The sequence below is a fragment of the Guillardia theta genome, assembly GCF_000315625.1.
Source record: "Guillardia theta CCMP2712 unplaced genomic scaffold GUITHscaffold_48, whole genome shotgun sequence".
NCBI classification, from domain to species: domain Eukaryota; class Cryptophyceae; order Pyrenomonadales; family Geminigeraceae; genus Guillardia; species Guillardia theta.
Genome location: NW_005434626.1, coordinates 195,883 through 214,517, shown reverse-complemented (window position 1 = coordinate 214,517; position 18,635 = coordinate 195,883). Strand labels below are relative to the sequence as shown.

General features: G+C 55.0%; 6 protein-coding genes across 6 annotated transcripts in view; 4 read left to right on the top strand and 2 right to left on the bottom strand.

Moving 5' to 3' along the window:
* GUITHDRAFT_110850 (hypothetical protein) overlaps window positions 1–183 on the top strand; it is a gene marked incomplete at both ends in the record, with an annotated part of 2,806 nt that extends 2,623 nt beyond the window's left edge. The window contains one exon of the mRNA XM_005830044.1: window positions 152–183. Within this exon, the coding sequence (XP_005830101.1) occupies window positions 152–183 (32 nt within the window). The remainder of the gene's footprint in view (window positions 1–151) is intronic.
* Window positions 184–340: 157 nt separating this feature from the next.
* Window positions 341–5,791, bottom strand: GUITHDRAFT_140702 (hypothetical protein; the record flags this gene model as incomplete). Its single annotated transcript, XM_005830043.1, has 13 exons — window positions 341–922; window positions 1,041–1,516; window positions 1,632–1,719; window positions 1,952–2,042; window positions 2,748–2,789; window positions 3,057–3,149; window positions 3,617–3,775; window positions 4,003–4,385; window positions 4,474–4,840; window positions 4,902–4,984; window positions 5,138–5,178; window positions 5,244–5,437; window positions 5,496–5,791. 13 exons carry the CDS (start codon window positions 5,789–5,791, stop codon window positions 341–343), a joined length of 2,895 nt encoding a protein of 964 aa, XP_005830100.1.
* A 707-nt stretch (window positions 5,792–6,498) lies between these two features.
* Window positions 6,499–7,867, top strand: GUITHDRAFT_163931 (hypothetical protein; the record flags this gene model as incomplete). The annotated part of the gene is made up of 1 exon (XM_005830042.1): window positions 6,499–7,867. The coding sequence occupies exon 1, from the start codon at window positions 6,509–6,511 to the stop codon at window positions 7,865–7,867; it is 1,359 nt and encodes a 452-aa protein (XP_005830099.1). The 5' UTR covers window positions 6,499–6,508.
* Window positions 7,868–8,642: 775 nt separating this feature from the next.
* GUITHDRAFT_163930 (hypothetical protein) lies at window positions 8,643–9,781 on the top strand (the record flags this gene model as incomplete). Its single annotated transcript, XM_005830041.1, has 4 exons — window positions 8,643–8,748; window positions 9,124–9,398; window positions 9,458–9,577; window positions 9,683–9,781. The coding sequence occupies 4 exons, from the start codon at window positions 8,643–8,645 to the stop codon at window positions 9,779–9,781; spliced, it is 600 nt and encodes a 199-aa protein (XP_005830098.1).
* Window positions 9,782–12,606: 2,825 nt separating this feature from the next.
* GUITHDRAFT_163929 (hypothetical protein) lies at window positions 12,607–15,137 on the top strand (the record flags this gene model as incomplete). Its single annotated transcript, XM_005830040.1, has 6 exons — window positions 12,607–12,734; window positions 12,767–12,899; window positions 12,953–13,110; window positions 13,161–14,484; window positions 14,644–14,823; window positions 15,005–15,137. The coding sequence occupies 6 exons, from the start codon at window positions 12,607–12,609 to the stop codon at window positions 15,113–15,115; spliced, it is 2,034 nt and encodes a 677-aa protein (XP_005830097.1). The 3' UTR covers window positions 15,116–15,137.
* A 72-nt stretch (window positions 15,138–15,209) lies between these two features.
* Window positions 15,210–18,284, bottom strand: GUITHDRAFT_158065 (cytochrome P450; the record flags this gene model as incomplete). The annotated part of the gene is made up of 15 exons (XM_005830039.1): window positions 15,210–15,296; window positions 15,448–15,528; window positions 15,680–15,732; window positions 15,779–15,835; window positions 15,993–16,092; window positions 16,141–16,176; window positions 16,307–16,417; window positions 16,606–16,789; window positions 16,834–16,895; window positions 16,946–17,119; window positions 17,165–17,455; window positions 17,495–17,596; window positions 17,658–17,700; window positions 17,747–17,843; window positions 18,266–18,284. The coding sequence occupies 15 exons, from the start codon at window positions 18,282–18,284 to the stop codon at window positions 15,210–15,212; spliced, it is 1,497 nt and encodes a 498-aa protein (XP_005830096.1).
* Between the last annotated feature and the right edge of the window lie 351 nt (window positions 18,285–18,635).

Genomic DNA, 18,635 nt, shown 5'->3' with positions numbered 1-18,635 from the left:
CCTCCTCCTCCTCCTCCTCCTCCTCCTCCTCATCCTCCTCCTCCTCCTCCTCCTCCTCCTCCTCCTCCTCGCTGCCCCTCTTCTCTTCATCCTCCTTTCACGATGCCTTTCCTCCCTTCCTCTTCCTCCATGTTTCTGACTGAAATGTCAGGCGGTGCTTCGACCAAGAGCACCAAGTGGTGAAACAGCAGAGCATGAGCACACGCGCCTCAATTCTTTTGTCTTTCTCTTCCTTATTCTTCAACTTTGCCTCCCCTGCCTTCTTTTCTACGAGAACGCGCCCGGTTGCCTCAATCCTCGCACAAGGAAACATGGCATTACCGCAAGAAGAGTCTGGCGCTTAATTTCTGTTCTTTAAACGATCGCTCGTTCCCTGCTCTGCTCCCCTTCCCTGCCTCGCTCTCCTCCATACCCTCATGTGCTCCATGCTGAATTCATCCTTGGGGTCGAAGGAAGGGAAGGGAAGAGGCGCATCTGCTGGAATCCATTCCTCCATCACCTGCGCGCAGTTACGCATCCTCAGCCTCCGCTTCACTCTCCACTTCCTCCTCATACTCCTCCCTCCCCGAGTCCTCCCCAGTCCATCCCCACTGCCTTCTTTCCTCCTCCATGACTGTCTCCCTCCCTCCGTCAGCCCTTCCCTGCCGTGCCTCCCGACCTCAGCGTAGACGAGAGGACAAGTAGCCTCGAGCGACAGGCGCGGCAGGTCGTCGAGGTAGGAGCGCGGGAGCATGCTGGCAGCTTCTCGCAGCTCCTTGGAGGAGCGAGAAAGAGCGCAGAGCTCTTGCTGCCATCTCAGCGCCGCCAGCGCCTCCTCCTCCGTCTCGAAGCTCACAACTGCCTGCCAGCTCCTGGCCGTCTCACCGGAGGAGAGAATGACCCCAGTCACTCGCTTCCTCCTCGGCCCCATGGCCATCTTCACCTGCTGGAGGTTTAGGAAGAGACAGGCAGGCAGGCAGGCAGGCAGGCAGGCAGGCAGGCAGGCAGGCAAGGAGGAAGGGAGTTTTCCAGGCAGGGTAAGAGTAGAGGGAGGAACTCACCTGCTCCTCTGTGAGCTTCGAGCTGAGGCCGTTGATGATGATGCGACCACGAGGAGGAAAGGGATAAAGCGGCTCGAACTCACACAAGAGCTTCAGCTGCATCTTCCTCCCAACCGTCTCCCCTTCTACTCCTGCTCCTGCTCCTGCCCCTGCCCCTGCCCCTGCTCCTGCCCCTGCCCCTGCCCCTGCCCCTGCCCCCCCGTTAGTTTCGTCGGCTTCCGTCTTGGCTGCCTCGGCCGCATCAAAGGACAGCAGACTGTCGTAAGATCGCGCAAGTGCTTTCATGGCGTGCTTGCGGGAAGGAAATGTAACAATAGAAACGTAGTCCGACTGTCCCTCTCCATCCTCCTCCTCCTCCTCCTCCTCCTCTTCGAATCTCTTGCTTCTCTCTTTCGTTTCCTGGCCTTTGTTTTCTCTTTCCTCAACATGTTCGATGCGAATATGCTCCGAGCTGAAACCATTGTGCTGCCTGACGCCTGAACCAAAGTGACGTCATAAGACGCGGGGAGAGGCAACAGGTAACAGGATGTAGATGAAGAGAAGGAGGAGGAGGAAGACGAGGCGCAGCAGCAGCATGGGATGAGCTGTTACCTTGGACGAGGAGGTAGAAGTGGTGTTGCAAGACGCCATTGGGGATCCGTCCAGAGAGATGAAGAGAAGAATATTTCACTCTCAGCTTCTGCTCGCTCACAGTCATCATCCTTCCTCCCATCAACTCATCAACTTCTCTACACCACAAGTCTCTTTCTCCTCCTGCTCCTCCTCCTGCTCCTCCTCCTCCTCTTCCTCCTCCTCTTCCTCTTCTTCCACACTCCCCTTCCTCTCCTCTCCCCACCTCCCACTTCTCTGCCAATTTGCTCATCATGCTGCTTTTTGCTTTCAAACTGACGCGACCTTGCAGGTCTTCCCACATTGCCTCCTTTTCTCATAATCTCATCCTTGTCCTTGTCCTTGTCCTCGTCCTCCTCGTCCTCCTCCTGCCTCCTGCATCCTACTCTCTTCCTGCTTCACAGCAGCTCACATGCGAAGGAATCACATCGACAGGGTCAGACGGTACAGGGGGAGGACGTTTCCTCGTCCTTGTCGTTTGTTCCCTACGGCACCTGCAGATCTCTGAGCAACTAGAGGAAGAGAGAGAGGAAGAGCGAGACAAGGACGACAACGACTACGAGGATATGGACAACGACTACGAGGATATGGACAAGGAGAGGGGAGAGGAGGAGGAGGAGGAGGAGGAGGAGGAGGAGGGAGGAGGAGGCGATCACATGTGGAGGTCAATGAATTTTTGACGTGACGAAACGACGAGATGAGATGCCGCGCGAGGAAAACGAGACGAGAAGGTGAAAGCACCTGAGGAGAATGAGAAAACAGCGAGACAGCCAACAAGTGCATAGGCACTAGAAATTGAGGACGAGGCGAGGGGGGAAAGATGTGAAGAGAGCAGGAGCAGGAGCAGGAGCAGGAGCAGGAGCAGGAGCAGGAGCAGGAGCAGGAGCAGGAGCAGGAGCAGGAGCAGGAGCAGGAGCAGGAGCAGGAGCAGGAGCAGGAGCAGGAGCAGGAGCAGGAGCAGGAGCAGGAGCAGGAGCAGGAGCAGGAGCAGGAGCAGAGATTGTTACTTGAATTCTTGCTGGGGGTTGGGGGAGGAGGAGGAAAAAAGGAAGCTTCCTCTGTCCGGCCTCCTGCTTCGACCTCTCCGTTGCTCTTCACCTTCTCGTTTTCCCCCTTGTACAGACCAGCATCAGTAACATGCTGCAGACAGGAGAAGCAGGAAGAGGAAAGGAGGAGGAGCAGGAGGAGCAGGAGGAGCAGGAGGAGCAGCAGCACAAGGTAAACAAGTAATTAAAAGAAACCTTATCCAGTATGAGGGAGGTTGCTTTCCACGAGATTCTTCTGCTCTCAGACAGAAAAATCAACAACAGGTGAGAAGAAACGAGGAAGAGGGCGAGGAGGAGGACGAGGAGGAGAAGGAGGACGATAAAGGCACGAGGAGGGGGAGGGGGGGGGGAAGAGGAGAACCTCCATTCTTGCACAAACGGATGATTGGCAGGGGCGATCTGCTGCTGCTGCTGCTCTGCTGTGCCTTGGAGGATCTCCGAAAGACGAGGAAGGCTGATGGAGTATCAGAGGAGGATAAGGGAGGGCAGAGCGACAAAAGATGAGACGAGTGAAGGAAGAGAGCAGAGGAGGAGGAAGAGCAGGAGGAGGAGAAAGAGAGGAGGAGGAGGAGGAGGAGGGGGAAGAGCGACAGCGATGAGGAGAAGCAGGAGGAGCAGAAAGAGAGGAGGAGCAGGTGCAGGAGCAGCAGGAGCAGCAGAAAGAGGTGTGTGTGTGTGGGGGGGGGGGAGATGGGAAGGACGAGGAATGCGACGGAGGTCGACCTGCTTCCCAGCAAGTGTCGAGGGACGAAGATCTGGAAGGAGAGGACGAGGGTCAGTGATGGAGGACAAGGGAGAAAGAGCCAACATCTTCATCCACAATGACGCCCATCTCCCACAGCTGAGAAACCCTCCCCACAAACTTGATCGTCCAGCTGAGAAAAATGATTAGTTTTCTCAGCTCTTGACAGCCTTTCTCACCTCTTCTCCTCCGTAGCCTCCCTCCAGCTGACAGCCAGCAGCATCCCCCTTCGCCATACTGTGAGATGCTTCTCCTCGACGTCATAGCAGCTCGGCAGTAGTCCAAACCCCCCGCAGAACATGCAAGGGCATCTTGCACCCTCCTTCTCCTTCTCATTCCTGATCATCTTGATCACTGTCCCACCGACAAAAGTTCCCCTCGCACCATCCTCAACATTCTCTCTTCCTCTCCTACCTCGCTCCCTCGCTCTCCTGCTATCCCCTCCTCAGTCTCAACTCAACTTTCCACCTGCTGTTTCCTCCCCCTCGCTTCTCTCAGCTGCTGACTCTACAGGGCCCTTCTGCCCTTCTCATCTCTCCTTGAGCTCCTTGACTTCCTTTGTCACCTGGTGAGCTGAGAAGAACGAGCAGCGGGGGAAGAGGAGCGCGACTGAGAGGCGTGAACAGTTTGGTTGTCGTGATCCAGTCCTGATGACAACAGCCTCTCCTCCTCCCCTGAGAAAGTTTGGTTCCATTCAGGATGCATGAAAAGCCCGCAGGAGCACAGAAAGACGTCGAAACCGTTGAGATCGCCACACCCCCCGCATGTCCATGCGTTGACCCAGTCACCATGAGCCTCCTCCTCGTCTCCCTCCTCTCCTCCTTTCTCTCTCTCCTCCTTCTGCAGTTTCGGATTCCGATTCTGCTTGTCCTCGCTGACTTGACTCTGATGCACTTGCTCTTCCTCTCTTTGTTTTCCTCGGAGCCTCCTGAACTTGAAGGTTACTTGCTGTCCAGCATTGCACAGTAATTGCCTACATCGCTCGAACCGACGAAAGAGGAGGAGGAGGAGGAGGAGGAGGCTGGCTGGGATCTACCCTGCCTCCTGTCCCCTCCTCCTCGAAAACTTCCTTCAACTTTCCGCCATCACTTTCATCCTGTGCTTTGCCGTCACGACTTTCCTGCCGTGAGCGGGAGGTTCCGATCGCCACTGGTCTCCTTGCCCTCTGAACGACAGGGCATGATCCTGCCAAGTCCTCTAGCAGGCTCCGAGCATGCGGCTGAAGCTCCACCTGCACAACGACGACCCCAATCTCTTTCGAGTCAGAAAGCCCAGCAGCTCCAGCTCCAGCTCCAGCTCCAGCTCCAGCTCCAGCTCCAGCTCCAGCTTCAGCAGGGGTGGTAAGAGCTGGTAGACTGAGCAAGGGGATGGCAAACTGATGGGCGACTCGAAGGCCTTCGCACCTGCAGCAAAGAGAAGTCAGATCGTCACTTCCTCCAGCTCTAGCACCCAGCAACTCCTCACCACTCGTCCAGCTGCACCAAGTTGTCCCTGTTGAGATCAAGAGAGTGAAAGATGGCTCCTGCCTGCCCCGGCGTGAACGGCCACTTCAAGAGCTTGAGAGCATCCAGCAGCTACAAGCACACAGTCAGCCCGTTGTTGTTGTTGCCGTCGTCATCATCATCTTTATCATCATCATCATCATCATCTTTATCATCGTCGTCATCATCATCTCAATCATCATCCCTCTCAGCTCACACCTGGAGCTCTGTCAGTAAGCCACGCTCTGCAAACTCCTCGTCTGCTCCTCGCATCACAGCACGGAAAGCAACTTCAGCCCTGCAGGGTCGGGTCACCTCGACCCACCACAGGAGAGAGTCACTTGCCCGATGCTCGACCTGTCCAGGAACTCGCGGAAGCAGAAGAGATCAAGTTCCTTGAGCACGTGAGCGATGTGCATGCTGGAGGCAGCAACAATCTGAGCCCCATCGCAGCCTGTCGCTCCCTCTGAGCAAGTCTCCTCCTCCTTCAGCACCAGACCCACCAGGAGGTCAGATAGTCTGCCCATGGCCTGTCAGCTCGAGCAAACAAGAGACTGCAAGCACGGGGTCATGTCACCTCGGATCCCCCACCGGCAGGATGTACTGCTGTCGATCGAAGGAGACCGAGCTGGTCCCATCCTCCTCTGCTGTCGAGGACAGCGGTACCTCGGGGGTGATCACGTCTGGATAGTTCACTTCCTCCTCCGATGTTGCGTCATGCACGTGAAATGCTAGCGCTAGGCGAACCTTGTCTGCTGGACATGGAGGAGACGACGGAGATGAGGTAAGTTGGCTGCGCAGACTCTTGAGTATCTGCAGTAATGGGGATGACTTGATCCCTTCCTCGGCCACTGTCTCCTCCTTCTCCAACATGGGGTAGATCTTGACGCTGCATGGAACGATTCGTAAGGAAAATCGCACTCGTTCCTTCTCCTCGATCATCAAGTTCTCGCTGAGTCAAGTCATGCCGCCTTGAAGACGATCAAATAAGTTCTTCTCCTGTCAGTTCTCAACTTCACGAGGCAGATGTACAATCAGAAGCGGTCTCAGTAAAACTGACGTGGCAGTTCCGGTGACACTGTGTTGCGCGCATTCCAAGGTTCTGACGGATGCCAGGCAAACTTGGGGATAGACTGAGAGCTCGGATCCCAGTTTCAAATAGTCCGATCAGCCCAAGTTCACTCACGGGGGTGAGGGGAGCACTCGGTTACATTCGAAGTCTGCCAGCCTCGCCCCTACGCCTCACGACTGACACTCAGTAGCCTCCGGGAGCATTCTGGAGGCTGATAGTAGGAGCCCGCTCAGCTTCAAGGAAGCTAGCCTAGTAGACCATGCGGAGAACTTGCTCGTCCTGCTGTGACTAGTCGTGAGGATTCACCGATTTGGCTTCTGCTGCGGGGCAGCGGCTGATGCGTCTCCAGCCCCAGATCAGCAGCATAGCTCTAGGGCCTGAGCGGCAATCGGGCAACCTGACTGTAAGGATGAAGTCAAATTAATCGTAACGGATTCAACGACGTGAAACCATTCGTAACCGCTCAACAAAGAAGAAACATAACTGTAATGTAACGGATAGTGAAGAGGCGCGGTGGGATGGGGAGGATGCGGTTCGTAGCAGGCGGGATGCTGCTGCTGGTCTGCAGCTCAGTCGCTTCCTCACGCTCCTTGTCTTCTCCTCGTTCCTCCCTGAGCTCCTTCCACTCATCGAAGCCCTCAATCTCGCTGAGCTCTGCCTCCTCCATGGATCATGTGGGCCCCTTGCAGGCCCGAGCGGCTTCCCTCTCCTCGACCCGCCAGCAGACGCAGATGCTATCGCATTGGGACATGGACATCCCTTCTCCTGCTCCTGAGGGCGTGAACAAAGTCTACAACCCTTACTTCACTACTGCTGATGCCGCGCGAACATGGACTCCCTACTATCCTTCACACTATGTCTACGACAACGTGAAGGTTACATTAGGACCAGTGTGTGGTTGGCAGTACGAGCCGAATGGATATTATCACAGAGTAGACGCATGTGATGATGACAAGAAGACAGACATGCGCGTGAAGATGGAGATCAGATACGCCAACTACTATGGCACCTTGCGGGGAGGCTTAAGAGCCATAGGGGATTCCCCAGACCCGTCCCAGGCGCCTGAAGATCCTGCAGACGACAAGACTGAGAACCTCCGGCCGTTTATCCTTTCCGTGAGAGGAGCGAACGACACAGAGCTGAAGTGGTCTTTGCAACGGATGGAAGATGAATGGTGGGTTAACTACGAATTCGATCGCCCTGTGGTGGGACGCGAGTACTACACGGTCGTGCTCTACTATCAGCTCCAGAGAGTCCTTAAGGGAACGTTTGACAAGAACACGTTCACAGCTCATTGGCTGAGGAGCTGGTCTGCTCCGTTGAAAAGTATGAATATCATTTTTGTGTTTCCTCCCTCCTTCAAAGTGAACGATTTCTATGTGGAGCCGTCTGATCTGATTGGCAAAGGGGACCACAAAGTGAACTCCGAGATGACAATCAAAACATCAACGTGTTGTGGCAAGGAGATCAAAGATGAGGAGGAGATGGACAGGTGCACAGCAAGCAATGAGATTGCGCAGAAGTGGGTCAAGCTGGAGGGCGCGTGCGAGGGGAAGATGGTGATGTTGTCAACCAAGTTTGGCATCCCCCAGTCACAGCTTGAGGATAGCTCTATCGATGACAGCATCCAGACGGAGTTTGACAAGTATCGAGTGCACTTCTCCCCAGGTCTCGTTGATGATCCCAACGCTCCTGGTGCCAACGAAGATGCTTGGCGTGAACCAAGCCGGGGCGGATCGTTCCCGTGGTGGGCCTGGTTAATTGCGCTGGTAGTACTGGCACCTCTCCTGATCGCATGCTTTTACACCTTCGGGGTTTATGGAGCTCATGATTTCTTCGGTGACAGCACTTCTCAAAAACTCAGAGAGAAGGTTTGATGTTGGAAGTGATCCACGCGTGGGCTTTTTTTGCGCAATGCCTTTGATTTCGTAGAAGTAGATTCGACTTTTAATCTAGAAATTCATTTGTAAATCTGTCTGAAACCATCTCTACCATACATAGTCCGTAGGGTCACCACTAAATCGTCCCATCTCCAACTTTTATTGCTGAGGTGGCTGTGCTTGCACTGATACAAGTGTCTTGCTGGCAGAATCTGCCACTGAGTGTAGGTCGTCGAGCTTTTTAGCAAATGTCAGACAAAAGCAGGAATCGATGCATGCTCAGACCTCTTTCCCCAACTTTGACGTGAGTTCCTTGAGTTCATCGATCATCTTGGTGCTCGTGGCATCAGCTTCCTTGGCAAGGATCGACTTCGGCAACTTGGGTAATTTTACTTCCTCGCCTGTAGATGTTGTAAGGAAACGTGAATTGTTCCTCTGCGCCTATGTGAGATAACAACTATAAAATTACCTGTAGCAGTCGTCATTTTCTGATCAACAAATAAATTTTCCAGTCCAGATTTTCGCAGATCTTGCGCTAGAGTATTTAAAAGGAGAATTATTTTCTCCTGATCTACTTTAGCTCGATCGTAGGGATATGGTTCCTGCCGTCAACATCAAGAAGAGTACACCAGCAATCATTCTATGGAGTCACTTGAAGTCCGCCATTCACTTTTCCGAACCATGCTGAGCACGCTGCTTGCAGCTGCTTCAGGCTCTCAAGGGATCGTTCCGCTAACTTGTCAGCATTGAACTTGACATTCTCTCCTTGTCCATGGGCCTGTTGAGATGCACCTTGCTGCGCTGGAGCACCTTGACCTGCTGCTTGACCTCCGCCAGACGCAGCAGGGACGGTGGAAGCAGCTTGCGATTGAGCAGAGGTTTGCTGGGGCTGTGAAGCAAAGCGTCAGCGACCAAGATGAGTGAATCGCAGGCAAGAGCTGACGAGTTGAACAACTTCACACCTGTCCTGCCGTCTGAACAGATGCAGGCATCTGCCCTCTTGCCGCCGCCGCCGCCGCAGCGGCAGTCGCCGCCGCCGCCGATATCGAAGCAGGAACGGGCGGCATTGGCGCAGCAGACTTTGAAACTTTGGGACTTTGAGACTCTGGGTAATTTAGAGGTCATGGAAGTTAAAACCCTTTGATTTCAAGTCCGCCTCAATGATATATTAGGAAGACAAAGAAGGCAAAAATATTTGTATGAGGTGCCCTGGAGTAGTTCCAGAGCTTCCACGGTTGACTGATACTTTTCAGGAGTCACCACGATGCACTGGGGCAAGCAGGCGCGGACGAGCGTCATGCTGGCGGTCACTCTAGCGGCCATGGCAATCCTACAAGTGCATGCAGAGGAGGAGAAGGACAAAAAGTTGAAGGAGGCTGCAGAAACCTGGTTCACAAAGCAAGCCACAGGCTTGCTCGGCAAGAAATTCCTGGAGAAAGTCAAATGTGAAAAATTCTTCTCATTCCTTGAAACAGACCATCCGGATATGATCGACACCAATGAGAAACGACTGAACGCTATGTCTATTGTAAGTTGTATGCTGTTTCCATTGTTCTGAAGCTTAACAGTCGTTTCCTTTGTTTTCAGTGTAAGAAGCAAAAGCAGATAGAAAGAGACCGGAGAGATTTACAAGACTATGCGGTCAAATACTTTCATGATCCAGAGGAAACTGAGCTTTCCAATTGCAAGGAATTTGCAGATGATTTTGTAAGCGAATACGGGAAGTCATTTAAAGGAGAGAAGGGTGAAGCAGAAGCTTATTGCCACTTTTTCCGGGAGGAGGGTAGTCTGAGGGATCTACGGAAGGTCCAGGCTGATCACAAGAAGAAAACTCGAAATCTCAAAGATGCAGCAAAAGAAGCCAAGAACATCTTCGAAGATCAAGTCAAGTCGATGAAAGAAGAGATCTAACCTTAGCAGGAAGATTGATACACATTAAATAAAACTTGTAAATTTTGCAGTCTTCAAAATATGACTCCCTTATATTCAAGTTTTACGGTACACTGAGTGATAAGAGTGGTTTCACTTGAGATAGGTGCAAGGTACGTCAATTTAGGGTCGTTGCAGTCGCGAGGTCTGAATTCAAAATCAGAGAAAGAGAACAGACGGAGGTGACTGGTGTCACCCCCCGACGCTTTACGGGTTGTACAAGTCAACAACGAATGCTCAAGGCACCTCGGCTGGATCCACACGTAGAGGTGAAGTGAAGTGACTTCGAGTTTACTCGCGATGCTAGATCAGCGTGGTACACAACATGAGGGGAGAGCAGACACTTCTAGCTGAAGAGGCTGATCGTTCTGTAGGCTAAGGCAAGGACTAGGGGTAGTGCTCCCTAAGGCAAGGACTAGGTGTAGAGCTCCCTGATGCACGAGCATACTCGCCTCGTGCGAGTTCTCGCTCCTCGCAAGCTCCTGCTCCACTTCTTACCAAGAATGAGGAAACCACCCGTACTGATGAGGCTCTCTCGGCCACCAGGGGTCATCCTCTGGAGCACATCTAGCCGTTGTATGCTTTCAGTCCTTTGGGAGTCCTTGCCTGACTTTGTTGACGATCAAGGCTGAACCTAGCCTTGAGTGCTGTCCCTTGCCTTCGGTAGGTCCAATCTGAGTTGAGCTCGCTGTGCTAGGGCTCTGATCACTGGTTTTGAAAGATACCAACACAACAACATCAATGCAGACAAGATGAAATCAGCAAAAACCTGATGTTAGACCTTGCCAGAACACCTTGGTGCTACTGTATCGGAGCTGCCTGATCAATTGAATTTCTGAAGGTTTAAGAATCCTTCAAATCGAACCTTGAAGACATGATATCGGTGAGATCGCGGCCCCAAGTTTGAAAACATGATATCGGTGAGATCGCGGCCCCAAGTCGATTCAAACATGTGTTTGTTACCTTGCCATTGATATACACTCGGCTTTTATTTCGACAGTTTGGTTGCACTTCCTTGAAAAGTGTGCATATGCAACAGGAGAGGCTGATCCAAAGAGTGTCATTCACAGAAGCAGCTGATAAGTTGGTAGTTATTGGCTATTTACTACTTTGTGTCAGGTATTTGATAAATACCAACACCAGCAAATGTTTTCACATGAGAATTGTGCAAGTATCCAACTCAAAGATATATCTAGTTTACAAGCTCACTCAAAGCTATCCTGCTGGACAACTACAAGTCCAGGAGCTACTTCAGCCAAGTGAGCTGTCCCCTCTGCCTTGACAGCACCTCCGCCATACAGACGCTGCTCCTCTGCTTCATCCTTGTTCCTACCAGCTTCATCGTTTGGGAAAGCTCCTCCGATGAGCCGCTTGCATTCGAGCCCGCATGATCGATCGCAGCACGAGGTCTCGGGGCAGCTCTCTCTTTGACATGTCAGCAGAACGTTCGATTGTTTCACGCATTCGCTGAGGCTGAGGACGGGGAGCCGAGGAGGAAGACTTGCTTGACTTCGGTATGAGAGGAGGGCACTCAGAAGCACGGTAGAGCACAAGTCCTGGCAAGATATTGATAGACCTTACCCTCTCGTCGGTGGTCGTGGTCATGGATCGATCGCAGAGTGTAGAGGAGGCTTGTGTTGAGACTTGGTCAATGTTGGAACGCACACAGCAACTCAGGTGTCCTCTGCGAGGACGGACGGTTCTCGATTCATAATCGCCCTCCCCTCCGTCATCCTGGTCAGCACCTCCCACTCTAGCGGCGCATCGAGTCAGCAGGCTCAAGAGGGTGCCCAGTGGGGTGGGTGGATAATGGTAAATGAGGGGGTACTTCTGCGGATAATGAGCCTGAGACTTCCTTTACTACTGACCGTTGCAGGAGTAACGGATGAGTCACGGCAATACATTGAAGAGGGGAATAACCTTAGTCGCCGCCTCCTCCCGGCCTTTCGCTTTTCCCCCAGGCTGCCCGCCCAGCAGTGCCCGGGGGTCACTGCAGCGGCATCGATGCTGAAAAGTAATGTTTCCAATTGGTGACCGAATCAATGGCCGCCATCTCATCCCCGTGACCGGGTAGCCTTGAGGGAGGCCGCTTATGGCGGGGCACAACTCCGCCCGTTTTAAATCTGATGGCCGCACGGACTCGCCGGGCGGGCGGACTCCGGAGTCGGCCGGCGGGCCGGCGGCTTGTCGGGCCCGGACTCGGAACTGGGAAGGCTTTCCGCCCGGCGCCGCCCGCCACGCCGGCCCGTGGGCCTCGGTCGGGCCCCGGCCGGGCCGCGGCGCCGTCTGAGGTCCGTGCCACCGTCGTGCCCGGCCGCCAGCCTGCCGTGATCCCGGCGATCGGATCGGACGGGGGCCGGGCCGGATAACTCGACGGCGTCCGATCGTACGGCCTGCTGCTGTCAGTGACGGCCTGCGGTTTGGGGATGAGGGGCGCAACACTTTCAAACTGCCATGCAAACTGCGGTGCGTCTTGATAAGAGGGAGGAGGAGGAGGAGGAGGAGGAGGAGGAGGAGGGAGGAGGAGGAGGAGGAGGAGGATGACGTAGAGAGCGAACAGTCGAACCAATGATGAGAATGATGGATGCCAGAGAGAAATGAGCAGAGAATGGAGGGAATTGTATTCTCGTTGCGTCTTCAAATCAAATGTCAACCAAAGCGCTAGCAAGAAACATCAGGGCAGACTCTGTAGATGAAATCAGAAGGTGCCGTCGGAGATTGTTGATACTGAGCGCTCGGTGATGCGGAATAAGTGATGGATTGAACGATGTGGAACAATCTTGCAGAAGAATTGCAAAAGAATTGTCATGCATTATATTCCTGCAAAGGAGCAGGAGCAGGCGCAGGGCAGGCGCAGGGCGGGAGCAGTCATAGGAGCAGGAAACGTTCTTGGCCATGAGGAGCGCAGTGACTTGATGTGTCTGAATGAGAATTGGTAGGCATTTGCTCCGAGTTTGATTGTGGCAGGTCAAGGTCAGGCTGGGCCTCGTCGACGGGTGAGAAGGGTGAGCGATGGTGTAGGGGAGTGACTGTTGGGAAGGTGAAGTATACCGTTCGAACATGGACTGGTAACCAAGCAGGAGCCGAGACCACAGCATCGGTGAGGAGAGAGGGGTGCTGTGGAAGCAGGGAACTAGATTGAGCAAGTACCAGGTTTTCATCCAACTTCATGGCACAAAGGCGGACGGCAGGCGGACACAACTGAGGAACGATGGAGAAGTGAACTTCAAGCGCGGGCAGATCGACACCTTCACCGTCACAGAGTTCGATCTGGGCGAGATCGAATCTCTCACCATCTCCCATGACAACAGGTACACGAGAGCTGGGACCCCCTCCCGTCTCATCCTCCTGCTTTGTGCAGGAGCAACTTTTCGGCGGGCTTCGAGGCGGGATGGTACCTGGAGCGGGTGGTGGTAGCAGCTGGCAACGTGGAGTGGGTGTTTCCCTGCCGCAGGTGGCTGAGCAAGGACAAGGAGGACGGGCAGTTGAAGAGAACTCTGTACGCGAGCTTCGCCGACGCTCAGATCAAGTACAAGGTCATCACCTTCACGGGGAACAGCCCAGATGCCGGCAGCCGGGGGAGAGTCTTCATCCAGCTTCACGGGCAGCGAGGGAGCGCTGGCCCCATGGTGGAGCTGCGGAACCCTTCGCTGCACGACGTGTTCGAGCGGGGCCAGAAGGACCTGTTCATCATCAAGGGGAAAGAGATCGGAGCCCTGTCGCACGTCTCCGTCAAGTTCAGCGCGGACGGAGGGAGAGGCTCCTGGCACCTGGACGGGATCATAGTCCGGAATCTCCGGAGCAACCAGGACTTTCCCTTCCCTTTCGGACGGAAGGTGGCGAATGAGGAGGTGACGACGGTGAACCACAGGGCAGGAGCGCAGATCCAGTCCGGCGAATCCTCGGCTGCCCGCCAGCTGGAGGAGAGGGCAGTCCAGCAGGCCTTGAGGCCCGCAAACAGGCCGCTGCTGCTGGAGGATCACGACCCTTACAAGGGGATGATACAGCACCGGGAGCCGCCGTGCCGGTACGATATCACCGTGGTGACGTCGGACGTGAAGGGAGCAGGCACAGACAGCAACGTCTTCCTGCGCATGTTCGGCTCCAAGAAGAACACCATCTCCATCCGCCTCTCCTCTCACGCCGTTCACACCACCCGCCTCTTCCTGAGGGGGCAGAGCGACCTCTTCACGCTCTTCCTGCCCGACATCGGGCTCCTCAACAAGGTCTGCGTGTGGACCGACGGTCAGAACTTGAGTGACCAGGGGTCCACGTGGCACCTCGCCCAGTTGAAGGTCAGCAAGACTTCGCCGGCCAGCTCGACCCCGCAAAGTTGGACGTTCCCCTGCAACAAGTGCTTTGACCCCGACAAGGGGACGCTGAAGATGGATCTGATCCCCGAGGGTCAGAAGTTGAGGCCTTCCAGCGCCATGCGCGTCGTGCACGTGCAAGAGTCGCTGCACGAAGACGACGAGACGGTCAGGTACGAGGAGGAGAATCTCAACCTGAGGGTTATGCGCCGCCCGCTGTCTGCTCCTCGCACGACGGTCCTGTATAACCACTCGAGCCGGGGTGGGGAGGAGCGGGGCATGCAGCTCGTTGCGAGGACAAGTTACAAGGTCAAGGTGAAGACAGGAAACAAGCCGTATGCTGGGACAGACTGTGAAGTCATGATCCGAATCAAGGTATACAAATCCTCCTCCCCTCCCTCCTCCCCTCCCTCCACTCCTTCGCTTTCTTCACCCCTTCCTCCCCGCCATGCTTGCTCCTTCGTCCCTTCTTCCTTCCGCCGTCTCTTCCTCCGTCTTCAACCTGCTCTCCTCCCCTCCCTCACTGTCCAGCAGGGAAGCGCGAGGGCCTCAGCAACGCATCGCCTCTCCTCCTGCGTGGTGAGTCACGGCAGCCTCTTCCGACGAGGAGCGACCGACGAGTTTCTCATCCCCGAGTGGCACCTGGGCGATCCGCTCCTCCTGTCCATCTGGCATGACGCGCGAGGAAGTGATCCGAACTGGTTCCTGGAGAAGGTGGCGATCTCCTTCCCCCAGCCCCCATCTCCTGCTCTTCCTGCTCCTCCTCCCTTCCTGCTCCTCCCCCTCCTCCTGCCCCCCCCTCCTCCTCTCGTTCTCCTTCTCCTGTCCCTTTAGCTCGCGCATCGCCTCCTCCACTTGTCCTCAGCCGTCGGTCGCAGCTCACCAGCTCTTGCAGGTCACGATCATCGACTCGGCGGGAAGAGAATTCCTCTTCCCTTACAACGACTGGCTGAGTGCGACAGAAGGAAGCAGAAAGACCAGGGCAGAGATCCCAGTCAAGAGATGAGAATGTACATGTCTTTAACTGTAGTCCTCCTCATCCTCGTCTTCCTCTTCCTCCCTCCTCCCTCCTCTGCTTCCTTCGATCGCCTTCAGTCTCGTCAAGCTGCAGGCACGTTCTTCCTCGCGCGCAGGGAGACTTTCAACCCTTTCTCCGTGTGAATGGTCGCACCCGTCGTCATGCCCACCTGAACTCCAGCAGTCCATGAGTTCGAGGATCCGACGAGGATGAGCAAGAAGGGGAAGAGGAGAGTGAGAGGAGAGTTGGGAGCGGAGGAAATAAGAAAGGATGGGGGGGGGGAGGGGGGCGGGGACAGGAAGGAGAAGGAAGGAGAAGACCTCTTCGGGTGAGGTAGCAAGTTGGATGTCGAACTCTTGCAGCACTCTCGACAAGATCACAACTGACTCGAGGAACGCGAACTGAAGCCAAGACATCAACAACAACACTCCTCCTCCCCTCCCCTCCTCTCCTCCCCTCCCCTCCTCTCCTCCCCTCCCCTCCTTCCCTCCTCTCCTTCCCTCCTCCTTCTCTACTTCAACCAGCTACCCGGTGACCACTACAACTACCCACTTGATCGCCGATGCACTTGCGGGGGCCAGCACCGAAGGGGCAGAAGGCAAAGTCTGGCGCTCGGAGGTGAGGAGGGAGGAGAACAGGAGCAACCGGCACCTGACGAGACCTCGTTGGGGTAAAGATTCTTCATGTTCGGCTTGTATCCTTCCCATCCTTCACAGAATGTCACAACCATCGCACTAGCTGCCCGCCCTCTGCCCTTCCTCCTTCCCACACCTCCCCTCCTCCCCTCTCCCTCCTCTCCCTTTCCTATCCTCTCCCCCTTCTCTTCCTCTTCCTCTCCTCCTTCTCTTCCTCTTCCTCTCCTCACCGGGAACGTCTGGGTTGCTCCGCGAGGACAACCACCGATCAGGTCGGAAGGCATCGGCGTCGTCTCCCCACAGCACGGGAGAGCGATGGAGGTTCCAAACCTGAAGCCCGTCAGCTGCTGCCCCGCACGTTAGTCATGAGCTCTTGACCAGCATGAAGATGTCGGTCCCCCGGAAGACTTTCACCTGCACTCCAGGAGTTGGGGGAGAGAACGGGGATGAAGACAAGGACGGGGACGGGGACGAGGATGAGGATGAGGATGAGGATGAGGATGAGGATGAGGATGAGGATGAGGATGAGGACTAGCCTTCTGACCTGCTTCTCGTTACCCCAGGCAAGTGGGAGAACATCGTCATCCAGCGCTCGGCGGATGAGAATGGGGGGCTGGGGGTAGAGCCTGAGGGCTTCTGCGAGAGCGAGACGAGTCTGCGCCACAAGGATAAGGTAGGAAAACAGCAGGGAGGAGGAGGAGGAGGAGGAGGAGGAGGAGGAGGAGAAGGAGCAGGAGGAGCAGGAGCAGGAGCAGGAGCAGGAGCAGGAGCAGGAGCAGGAGCAGGAGCAGCAAGTGAAGCAGGAGCAGGAGCAGGAGCAGGAGCAGGAGCAGGAGCAGGAACCTTCTCCATCTTTAAAATGTCTTCATAAGTTGCTCTCCTCCCCCCCAGCACATCCTCGATCTCCTGATGCACCTTCTTCATCTCCTCCGGGTTGGTCAGGAGGCAGAAGGTCGTCCAAGTCAACAGTGCAGCCGTCGTCTCATGCCCCGCTATCATCATCGTCATAAGATCATCTCGCAGTTGCCTGCTCCTTGTATCAGCCAGCGCCCGCTCGCCCCCTCCCTCAACCTCTCAGTCGCATCGGCTCCTCGCATGTCGACGAGGAAGCGGAGAAGGGAAGGGTTCTCGAGCTGTGGAGCACATGTCAGCGGACAAGTCTAGCCAGGAGGAGGGAGGCAACAGCATCATAGTCGCGCTTCTGCAGGGTTTCGATGTCTTCCTCGGACCGGGTCAGTAGCGCCTCTTTGATCAGCTCGTCCAGGCAGTCGTTGATCAACTCGATGTCCTGCTCAAACCTCTGCTGCCTCTCAACCAGCGGGCCCAGGCCGAGGAACCGGAACCCCAGCACAGGAACCTGCTCGGATCATGAGCAGAAGACTCGCGCGTTCAGCCTGCGGACCTTCCAGTACGGAAGGAGGAAAAAAGATCTGTGCTCCGCTTCTTGCATCAGGTTGTAGACCGCGTCGATCACAGGGCTTTTCCGCTGCACAGAGAGGAACTTGAAGTTGAAGACTGCTTCTCCGATGATATCCAGTGCGACGCTGCTGTACATGCTCTCGAGATCTACCTCCTCTCCTGCTCGCTCTTGAGTTCTCCAGCAAGAACTCATCGGCCCCATACCTCTCTGCATGCTCTCCTTCAGAGCTCCTACCATCCTGTCAGAGCACCGAGAGAAGAGCCCCACTGCCATCTACTGGTGAGCATGGCGAGCACAACTCGAGCTACACACCATGCTCTGCAACCACGAGCTGTGGAACCCTGGAACCACCGCTCGTCTCCTCGGCTGCCAGGTGGGCAGATCGGCTGGGATCAGCCCCTTCCCCATGATTGGCTGCAGCACAAAGTGACAGTGAGGACAGCGGTGAGCAAGAAGGGAGCGACTTGCTCCCTACCTCCAAGATGTCAGCCAAGATCCCTTTGTCGTACTTGAGGGCACTGCACAAGAGCATCAATAGAGGTTCTCCGTGCTCTGAGATCCAACTTCTCTGAAAGAATGTGCCGGACGACAGTTGGATCGGAGACGATAAGGAAAGCCTTCGGAAGTAGGCAGACCTTGTAGCTATGCTCAGCCTCTCCATCTCAAAACCGTTCTCACCTTGAAAATCCCCCCGTACTTGAGCGAGTAATTTAAGAGTTGCTGCAGGTAGTCCTTGGGCCTGTCTGCGATGGCTTGCGCAAGAAATGGGAGATTTGCAACTTTGGCGTCATCGGGATTGAGCAACCCAAGAGTCTGGAGAACATTCTGTTCCCAGAGAGGAAAGAATCCTGCCGAAACGTCACAAGCCGATGGAAACAGTGGTGTCAAGATCGTGAACCAGGGACAGGTTGAGGGAGAGGAACTTTCTCTTTCTCCGCAGCCTCTGATTTCATCTCAACACTGACGCATTTCCTTGCAAATTTGATGCTATTCGTTGGTTGGAAGCAGTGAAAGCATTTAAGTTTGCTAACATCACGACAAATCAAGAAGAGAAATGAAGCTCCAAACATGCTCGCTCCGTACCTTCGGGCAGATGCCGCATTCTTCGACCTGAAATTCCCTCCTCCTCCTCCTCCCGTCCCCCCCATCATGAAGCCCATCGTCTCCGCAATCAGCGCTAACCATACCACCAGTCGCTGCATTGCGCCGGTCATACAAAGGCCCCACTTTGCATCCCTCATCCCCTCTCAGACCTCGCGTACCCTCATACAGCACATTTGACCGCCCTTTCGGCCCACGCTGCTTTCGGCCTACTTTACAAGGCTACACCCACCCACCCACCCACATATCCAAATACCCACCCACCCATCCACCCACTTAAATTTGAAAGCTATCTGGAATACAGGGGGTACTTAACTTGCGAGTACCCCTGTATTGCAGAATGATATGTACT